Source organism: Ammodytes marinus, assembly GCF_949987685.1.
Source record: "Ammodytes marinus genome assembly, chromosome: 2".
Taxonomy (NCBI): Eukaryota; Metazoa; Chordata; class Actinopteri; order Uranoscopiformes; family Ammodytidae; genus Ammodytes; species Ammodytes marinus.
The window spans coordinates 34,483,805-34,494,561 of record NC_137231.1 but is presented as its reverse complement, the minus strand read 5'-3'; the positions used below and the strand labels follow the sequence as shown (position 1 = coordinate 34,494,561).

The 10,757-nt window shown below is 37.3% G+C and overlaps 1 protein-coding gene across 1 annotated transcript; it reads right to left on the bottom strand.

Moving 5' to 3' along the window:
• Positions 1 to 2,916: 2,916 nt before the first annotated feature.
• LOC307257897 (beta-1,3-galactosyl-O-glycosyl-glycoprotein beta-1,6-N-acetylglucosaminyltransferase-like) lies at positions 2,917 to 10,476 on the bottom strand (the record flags this gene model as incomplete). Its single annotated transcript, XM_080037259.1, has 4 exons — positions 9,993 to 10,476; positions 7,609 to 7,702; positions 7,051 to 7,455; positions 2,917 to 3,399 (listed from the first exon to the last, which is right to left on the bottom strand). The coding sequence occupies exons 1-4, from the start codon at positions 10,292 to 10,294 to the stop codon at positions 2,917 to 2,919; spliced, it is 1,284 nt and encodes a 427-aa protein (XP_079893385.1). The 5' UTR covers positions 10,295 to 10,476.
• Positions 10,477 to 10,757: the final 281 nt, after the last annotated feature.

Sequence of the window (10,757 nt, the reverse complement as noted above, 5' to 3'; positions counted from 1 at the left end):
AAAAATGCCTGCAAAAAGAAAAATACACTGTATAGAAAATGTATGAAAAATCCAACTGCAGAAGCAGAAAATAAGTATAAAAAGTATAGAAATAAATTAACCAATATAATGAGGATATGTAAGAAAGAATACTATAATAAAATACTAGAGAATAACAAAAACAACATGAAAGGTTTATGGAATGTGCTAAATAGTATTATTAGAAATGGATCAAAAAATACAGGTTACCCTGAGTATTTTATGGAGAAAGAAAATACAATAGATAATATGGATGATGTGGTTGATGGTTTTAACAAATTCTTCGTAAATGTGGGACCAAATTTGGCAGAAAAAATTAATGACCCAGGATCTGTGAGATCTGAAGACAATAATTATGATTTAATAGACATTAATCCAAAATCAATGTTTCTAAAAGCAGTGGAAGAGAGTGAAATTATAGAGATTGTTCATAATTGTAAAAACAAGACTTCTACCGACTATAATGACATTGACATGAGAATAGTTAAACATGTCATTGAAGGAATCGCAAAACCACTTACGCACATTTGATCAGATATCTTAAATGGTTCTTAATGGTGTCAATAGACTCTGTTGAACATGCTCATGTACAGTTTAATCGTATATCAGTTGTCAGAGACTAACATCGAGTCTCCTGACTGCATCACCTCCATGGTCTAGCGATATAATTATAGGCAAAGCAGACCAATCATGTTCCATCTGCTAACATCATTATGATCGAAATTTAGAGGATGATGCATTTCTCTTTGTATAGCTTTTGTAATTCCATTACATGTTCTTCATGCTTTTTTTTCAGCTCCTTTGTGTGTTGTTTGTCCTTTTCCCTCGAGTGCTCCAGTTCCGCCAGTTCCTTTGTATCTTGTTCGTGCTTCTTCTTCATCTTCTCAATTTCTTCTTTAAATTTTTTTTCATTTTGCTCGGAGAGACTTTGTAAGTTATGTATTTCCTCCATGTGCTTCTCTATCAACGCTTCGAAGTCCTTGTTGTATGTATTTGCGAAGTCATTGAATTCTTCGGCTTTTTCTCTGGCCTCCTCTTCGTAGTCCATCTTCATTTCATCCATTTTCTTCTTATAGTTTGAGACAATTACAAGATGCCTGACTGCTTCTCCTTGCACTATGCAGCAGCATTCCGGAGTATAGGCCAGCCTGAAGCATAATGTGTGCGGCGCTTAGTTGTTACACCAACAACTAGCAGTGGGTTGGCAAAGAGGAAGGTGTGGTACTTCATATCAGGCAGTTTGTTCATTGCGGAAAGTACCAACTTGAGGGCGCTGATTGTAATACTGTATTTACAGTGCAGAGACTTTCATTGTGCTGAAGGGAAGATGTTTGATCCTGAACTACTGTACATTAAACAGCACTTGATTGTGTTCCCTATCGGATAGCTTTTGTTTTCTTTGACTTCACTTTGGAAGAATTACTATCTTGCTGTATCATGTATCAATGTATTAATATGCTGTCAGTTGCCATGTCTACCTTTTTTAACCAATGATAATGAGTGTGGATTCTCTGAAGGCTCATGACTCTTTCATCTAATAACCAAATACATTCAAACAAAGACTGTATTATATCCTGTCTGTTCACAAATCTGTGTTCCCTGGCCTCCACATGCAAAGCAGCATCATACTGCACAAGCTTGTTTGGCTTGTAATAGCGAGTTTATACACTATAAGTCACATCTCACTCAACACCTCATTGTAAAAAAAGCTGGAAGTGGGCTGTTCTATAAACACAGCACATCACTGTGAACATATGTGTAACATCATATCATAGTAAGGCAGCCAAGAAGCTGCAAGAAGTCCTGCATGCCTTTAGTTGATACAGTTTGAGATTGCTCTGATCTGTGTGTGTGTGTGTGTGTGTGTGTGTGTGTGTGTGTGTGTGTGTGTGTGACATATTATTGGGGAGTGAGGAAGAAATTTTGTATGTTGAGTAATGGTTAGGAAGGTACTGTATGGAGCAGGCCTACTGTTCATGTTGGGGAATATCCACTTTTATTTGCTTTTTCTTATATTTGTATACATCTGTTTGTGGCTTGCAATGTTTTCATTTGCTGTTAAATAAAAGTTTTACTTCATTAAAGATATGTTCCTCCTCAACAATCTTTTCAAAAGGTATGCTATTTCATACACCACAACGCACATGTTTCACATTGGATACTTGTAATGAAAAGAACAACGCCAACACAGTTGTTTTGACCCAGATAAGTTTATAAAAAATAAAAACTCACTCATGGTCACCTAATAATGTCAAATTTAATACCAATGAATCCTGTATGTACAGGACAGTCTGTTGTGTACATATTGAGCTGAATGTTGTAGATACTTTGAGCTCCCTCATCGCCTGCCTTTCTGCAATGAATAATTGAATGAATAACAACTTTCTTAAAGTAAATGAGGATAAAACAACACAGTCTTCCCAAAGATATACTGTAAGAGAGGCAGGCTCTGTTTGCATTTTTAAACGCCACTTGAAAACCGTGCCTTTCACAGCAGCACCATGTCAAATGTGCATGCTGAACATGCAGTCAGAAATGCTGTTTTTAAATGACTATTTTTTTCACTGATTTATTATTTTATGGATCTTTCTTTTATTGACTGCAGCAGCAACCGAATAGTGCAAATAATAATATCAAAAGCATCAGCATGGATGCAAAATATAATAATAACCAAGTTAACATTTAAAAAGCAAGTGACAGTAAGACACTTAGTAGACAGACAGTTAAACATTTTTGATTGTCCAGTCTGACTCCTACGGGTGTGGCCAATTGCATTTAACAAAATAAAAAAAATCACCAGGTGACAGTAAGCCTTAGCCTGAAAGTAACAAGTACTCACAAGCTCCCTGGAAATGTACTGGAGTCAAAACTAAGAACAACCTAAATTCTATGAAAAATCTAATGCAAATCAGCCAGTGCCTTTTGTCTCAGGTACTTCTCCAAGCAGTAGATAGCGACGGGATCTGTGTATATGTCAAACTTATTTGCAAAGAGGTGATGCTGTGTAAGCATCCACTGCAAGTCTCCAACCCCATACACACATATTGCCCTGACATGGTTGCCTTCGCATTTTGGGTACACCGCCTCCAGTGAACCCCGTGACCCCTCATGCCAATGCCACTTCACCAGCCGTGCAATTGCATTAACGTCTGACATGTCGTACTTGGCGTTGAGCCAATTTGAGCCAGGAACACCAGGGACCCGTTGAATGGTTGCCCAGAGAAACTCATCAGGACTATAGGTGTCTTTGGACCATTCGATCAGTGTCAGTATTCTGTGGTCCTCCAAAACGCTGCGGATGTAGCCTCGGTTAACCACAATGTAGGCACCTCCTGACATAATCGGCAGGTTAAAAGGAGGTGGCGTCTTTTGTTTTCCCGTCTGTCACTGCAGCTGGCCTACTCCCGCGATCACCGTAAGGATCCATTATATTTTATTAAAATGTTATGGACCGTGTCTTCACCAGTGTCTGGCCAAAAGTTTTCCTTGTCACTCAAGAGTCTCGACCCACAGGTATGAAACTTGTCCTACTCTATGTCCTCTACTGACTTAACTCCTTTAAACGCCGCAACATTCTCTCATGCATTCAACCCATTTGAGCTTAATACGGACAATGATGGAATTTATGAGACTTTTTTTAATCCTGATATGATTTATAATGCCTCAAATACTGCCAAACTGTCGTGTGATTATTTCACCGAATTACAGCTCAATAGTATGTTTCATGAGGGGGACAAATATTTATTTTCTACTCTTCATTTGAATATCCGCAGTCTGTCTAAAAACTATGATTGTTTGAAAGTATATTTATCAACACTGTTACACTCATTTTCTGTTTTAGCTTTTTCTGAAACATGGTTAAACGATGATATTATCAGTCTTTATCCTTTGTTGAACTATAATTCCACTCACTCCTGCAGAAACAACAGAACAGGAGGAGGAGTTTCTTTGTACGTCTCTAATGCTTATAATTTCATCACAAGAAAGGATTTGAGTGTTGAGTTTGATACGACACTTGTGGAAACTGTATTTATTGACATTGCATTAGGTAAAAAAAGCATTATAGTCGGCTGTATTTATAGACCACCTGATTCAGATATAAATACGTTTAATGACGCATTGTATTCTACTTTAGAAATCATTAACAAGGAAAATAAATTATGTGCATTATTGGGTGATTTCAATATTAACTTGCTCAGAGATGATCTGGTATCCACGACAGTCTTTCTGAACACACTTTACTCTGTACATTTCTATCCTTTAATTACCAAGCCATCTCGTATTACTAGATCATCAGAATCTTTAATCGACAACATTCTTTTTAATTCTCTTGATTATGAAATCACTTCGGGTTTATTGATGTGTGATATTTCAGATCATCTTCCTGTATTCCAGATTGTTCATGCTATTGATCCTCCTAACTCTAAAGGTATTGATTCCACTTGTGGCCAATTTAAATTTCGTAAATTCACTAGAAATAATCTGGAATCTTTCAAAACAGCCATCAGGTATGTCTCCTGGGATGAGGTTCTTGGGCTAAATGATGTTGTTGCAGCATACCACCTATTCATAGTACTTATTAATTCTGCTCTAGAATCATCTTTTCCCTTGATCAGCCCTAAATCTAAAACTAATTATTCTAAAGGGAGACCTTGGATTACTGAAGATCTGAAGAAACGCTCCCGTAAAAAAAATAAACTCTATAGGAAAGCTATTACGAACTCCACCCCTTCTAGCATAGAAATGTATAAGAAATATAAAAACAAATTTATAGCTGATATAAGGAAAGCAAAAAAAAATTATTATGCAGTAAAATTCACTCAAGCTTCAAACGATATCAAGTCAACCTGGAACCTCATTAATCATTTGTTGAATCACAAGAAATCAGAAGTAACTGCACCTGTAGAGATGCGTGGGAAAGAGAGAATTCTCTCAAACCCTAACGAAATAGCTGATGGCTTTAATAATTTTTTTGTTAATGTTGGCTGTGATCTGGCATCAAGTATCTTGGGTACAAATGAGAACCCTTGTAACTTGATTAAGGGGCAATATCCTCCTCTCAATACCTTTGTACCTCCAACTACACAGGAAGTCCATAATATCATCATGGAATTAAAGAATTCAGCCCCAGGTCATGATGGCATAAAGAGCATTTTGTTAAAAGAAACCACTGATCATTTAATTCAACCGCTAACCCATATTCTTTCTTTATCACTCCAATCTGGAATTATTCCCCTCCATCTTAAAATTGCTAAAGTTATCCCTATTTTCAAAACAGGTGCTACTGATGATTTCGGGAACTATAGACCTATATCAATCCTGCCTTGCATCTCTAAATTATTGGAGAAATTAGTTTATGCAAGAATATCCAAGCACTTAACTGATAATAGGATCCTATATGCTCACCAGTATGGATTTCGTAAAAAACATTCAACAGAGCATGCATTACTCCAGATAACTAATATAATTTCAACAGCTATGGACAATGGTGAGTTTGCCATTGGGATATTTTTGGATTTAAGTAAAGCGTTCGATACGGTTAACCACAGTATTCTGATAAGCAAATTAAATAGATATGGAGTGGAGGATATTGCCCTGAACTGGTTTAAGAATTACTTAACTAACAGAGAACAGTATGTGTCGCTTAATGGCTATTCTTCTACCAAGTCCAGAATTATACATGGGGTGCCACAGGGCTCAATACTGGGCCCTTTATTATTTTTGATCTATATAAACGATTTAGCCATGTCTTGCAAACATCTTTTTCCTGTATTATTTGCTGATGACACTAATCTCATAGCAACTCATATTGATTTTAATTATTTGATTGACTGTGTGAATGATGAATTATGCTCTATTGCCAAATGGTTTCAAATTAATAAATTAACACTTAATGTGAAGAAATGTAACTTTGTGATCTTTTGCAACATAAACAAGTCTTACCCCAAAGAACAAGCAAAAGTACTTATTAACGGATCTGAAATTATACAAGTAAAGGCTACTAAATTTTTGGGAATTCTAGTTGACGAAAGACTTAATTGGTCAAATCACATAGACCTGGTTTGCAAAAGGTCCACAAAGATGATGGGCATATTAAGGAAAGTTTGTCCTTTAATTCATCCTTCTGCCCATTTAACTTTATATTATAGTTTTTTGTTTCCTTTCCTGAACTACTGTAATCTGGTCTGGGCAGCATCATATCCCAACCATCTCAAAAAATTATGTATTATTCAGAAGCGATTTTTAAGATTCATCTCACATTCAAACAGATATGCTCCGTCAGCACCACTTTTTATTAATTTTTATATATTTCCAATTCACAAATTGAATATCTATCTCATATGTTTATTCATTCACAAGTTTATTTACAGAAACCAAGATCTCCCGGAAAGCTTTCAGACTTTGTTTACTTATTCATTTAACGTACATTCACATCGCACTAGACAGAGCACCAATAACAACTTATCTTTACCCTTTTCCCGCACATCACATCATCAATTTAGTATATATTATAGAGGCCCGGCTTTATGGAATGTCTTACCTCCTCTTTTAAGATCCATATCATCCCACTCACTCTTTAAAAAGCAGCTTAAAAAACATCTTATCTTTTTGTGAATCTTCTAATAACCTCCTGTCTTCTCCTTTGTTTTTTTCTTTTTCTTTCTAATTTTTTCATTATCTTTGACATGTATTTATCAAATTTTTTTTTTCCATCTATTTTTGATTATTTTGAGTATTTATGTACCTTGTCTCCTTAATTTCTAGAGTTTATTTGTTAGCCTGAATATGATTTCATTGTGATTATTGATAGGGGTGGAACTCTGTACAAGCCCATTGGGCTTCGTTCCCTCCTTGCACCATTAATTGTTAATGTGTGCTAAATAAATAAACTAAACTAAAACAGTTGAGATATGGAATTAGTGATTAATGTTGACCACGGTCAATCTGAATAGAAGGTTTTTTCATGTCAAACTAACTGTGCAAATAATAGATATCACCATTTAATACATAATACCTATCTCTTAACCTTACCTCAAGATTCCCATTAACCACCTCGAAAGAATTTGTAAACCTATACTTCTTATTTTCAGGCATTCTTTCAGACTCCATGCTGTTGCCGCCCCTCAGGTAACGCAACGCCCTTACAATCTCCAAGTTGGTTTTAAGAGGAAAATCCTGGCCACAAAGGTTGATGAAGTATTTCCATTTTGTGCTGGCATTGTAGAGATCAGCCATACAGTTAAGGTCAGCCTGAACACGTGGCCAGGCAGCATAGACCACTGTCACACGTTTGCTGACTAAGAAGACATTTGGGAAACAGGAAGTAATGGCTTCAATGGCAGAGATGACTGAGCCCTCTGATTTATTGTCCACATGGATGCAATAAATATTTTGGGGTGCATAGATGGCTCGTAGCAGTCGTTCAAAGTTCTGCACCTATAAAATATGAAAAGAAAAAATGTAATACCGTTTGTATAAGATATTTATATCATACCAGAATATTGATACTGCATATAGGAAATATTAAGTTAATTGTTTAGACCTAGTATGTTTTTTAAAAGGTAATTTAATTAATTCTAATTTTCATACCTTTTGATGCACAACTATAGAGTATGCAAGAGGGAAGTCCTCTTCTTCTTGGCTTAACGGGAAAGTTAAGTACTTCCTGCTTAACTTGAAGTTCCTGTAAATACACAACATTTAGAAAATACCACAGGGAATGTATGCTGCTTAATTTTTGTTTTCCTCAGAATGATTCAATTAAGTTCATTTAAAAACAATGGCTTATAGTTGTACAATTACTATAGTTTAAAGCAGGGTTTCTCAACGGGGGCGGTACCGCCCCCTGGGGGGCGTTCGTACAACCTAGGGGGGCGCTGGGACCAGGCTGGGACACGAGAGCTTTTTTAATAAATATATTTTAAACTTTCTTAAAAATCTTATAAATATTTTGACTGCAAAAATAGGTTACCTGAAATAAACAGCCTATTTTAACTTTTCATGTTTCTAACCCCTCGACCTCTTTTTAACTATTCTCTACAATGTTCTGCGGTCTGCTGACTGTCACAGCCAGTGGTGTAGTCTACGTGATACGCAGGTATACGCAGTATACCCACTAAGAAAGCTCCAGCATTTCCGTATGCCCACTAAGAAATGCGAAATGATACGTAACAATTTCGATAGTGACAGAACTTAACTGTCATACTTTCATTCATAAATTCAACCTGTGCGCTGTGTCCCTGTGGAAGTCGCAACGGACTTATAATAGATAAGCGGGACCAGGCATTACCCCACGGCCCGTTTCATTGCGGAAAGAAAGGGCGATGTCCAACCCGAAAATACTGGCAGCGCGACACAACATTCAGCTCAGTAGTCCCCTCGGGAGACGCGCACGGTGCTGTCGGAGCACACCAAAAGCGCGCAGGGACTTATTTTCTCCCAGTGAGGAAAAAGTAATATTCTCAGTTTGCATAACCCGTTTGAAATTCATATTAACTTTTGCGAGCACTTCAAGATCGGATCATCAGTGCAGTTTATGTCATGAAAGAAAGACGATAAAAACAAACACAACGGTCAATTATCATAGGCTTAGGTGGCTTGATTGATTCACCACGTCAACTCATGCACTGAGTAGGTAACATGAAAGAAAACCAGAGCGAGAGTTTATTTAAAAAAACATTTGGAAATGGGGCTGCCCTCAGTTGCCCATGCACTGTGTATAGTCTATTCAGCCTCATCTGTGGAAAAAAGATATAGCTGGACAACAGAGTTCTTCTGCTTCATTCCTCTGACTGCATTAAATTGCATTCCTTATATTACAGAGAAATATGTCCCATAAAAGAAAAAGAGCACCAAGCCCATCCCAGAGGACCCTGCATAATATTTTATTTTAAATTAATATTGTTATGGAAAATCCATGTCTTTCTTCAAAAGCTTCTTATTCATCCGACCAGTCATTGTCCTCTCAAAGTGCACCAGATTCATGCATTTCACTTTAAATAGGTAAAAAAAATCTCCCTGGAAGAGTCGGGACTTACTGATTTTTGTGTTTTTCTATTGTAGAGTCATCAGAAGGCGGGAAACAATGTATTTTAATATAAAAAAAAATCTGGGGGAGACCCCCATATCCCCCCAATTTTATTTGGGAATAGAAATCCTAAGCTCTGTGTTTCTAAAGGCAGGCTAAGGTGTCAAATGTTTTTGCCTTTGCTGCACCTAATGCAGAAACAACAAAATTGTAAACTAGCCACGGTGTAAGCCATATGTTTAATGTGTAAATGCTATGCTGCATATTCAAGAAGAGGCTAGGAGGGAATCATCACAGTATACCCACTACAAAAAACTAGACTACACCACTAGTCACAGCCTTAGAAAAGAGAAGGCTCTGCAGACAGCCAATCAGAGGTCTTTGAGTCAGAACAACCAGCCAATCAAAGCCTTAGCGGCAGAGGAATCAGCCAATCACAGACTGGTATAATGACGTTTACTGATATTGCTAATGCTAGCGCAGCGAGATTCAAACTTAAACTAACTATTGTCTCTGAGGTGGAGAAAACACAGAGTAATCAGCCAAAGCATGGAGTTAACTAACACACAAGCAGAACCATGTTAAAGACACATGTTTCTATTGATTAAAAAGAAAAAATAGATTACAACCAATGCTGATAGTGTTTTTTCTTTTTATGCAACCAGCCACCTGACAGTGGGTTAAATCTGCCTATCATAGAACAGGCTCATATTGGGAATTTTTTTAAATAATTCTTATAAGAAACCAAAACAGCACAGAAAATATGTTTTATTGTTGATAGAGGATGTAGCCAAAACATATTCTTAATTGTGTGTGTGTGTGTGTGTTTGTGTTTTTTTTTTGTTTTTGTTTTTTTTTGGGGGGGGGGGGGGCTAGAGTATCTCGGTAAGGTTAGGGGGGCGTTTGCTCCAAAAAGGTTGAGAACCACTGGTTTAAAGCAACACACCTGCAGTCTTGGGTTGCATTAATATAATATTCGTCTGGGATCTGGATACTTTTTCGGAAGTCTTTAGTGATAGTCAGTAATTTGGTCTGCTCCAGTGTCTCCTCGTCTCCCTGCTGGATTGCTGTGCAGTTGCACACTGACTCCGGGCTACCATCATCACCTGTATACTCCAACCACCTGTACCTGAGAATGTATGTGGGATTGAAGTCTATTGTGGGCCCACTTAGCAGGAAAAGTGTCCATAGTGATCCAAGTACCACACTGAGCTTCAGTGCCAGGAGCAGTGGGCTTCTTGGCCTCATGATTTGATAGGAGCACCTCAACTAAAATGCTCTTACAGTGGGAGTTCTTTCAAAGAGTCACTCAATTATTGTTTCTCTCTAGGAAACATTAAGTGTCAGAAATAGATATAGCCAACTTGGTATACACTACTGAGCTGTTTATTAATTAGTTCTGATGACGTCTGATGGCCCAGTAACTTCAACATTTGGTTTCACTGCATACAGGCATGGCAATAAATGAGCGGCAATTGTTTGATGTTTAGATCAATTCTTCTTATCATGGATCCAGTTAGATACGTCACTCCACTGATCATTGCCCCTGAAAACAAGATAAGAGAAGTGATAATGGGCACTGCAATTGTTAAAAGAAACATACAATTCCCAGATATACAATTCAATGGTGACCTTCAGTTCAAAAAGTGATGAAGATGGTATAGTCACAAATATGACATCCCGGGTCCAACTACTAAAAACAGGCGATTGC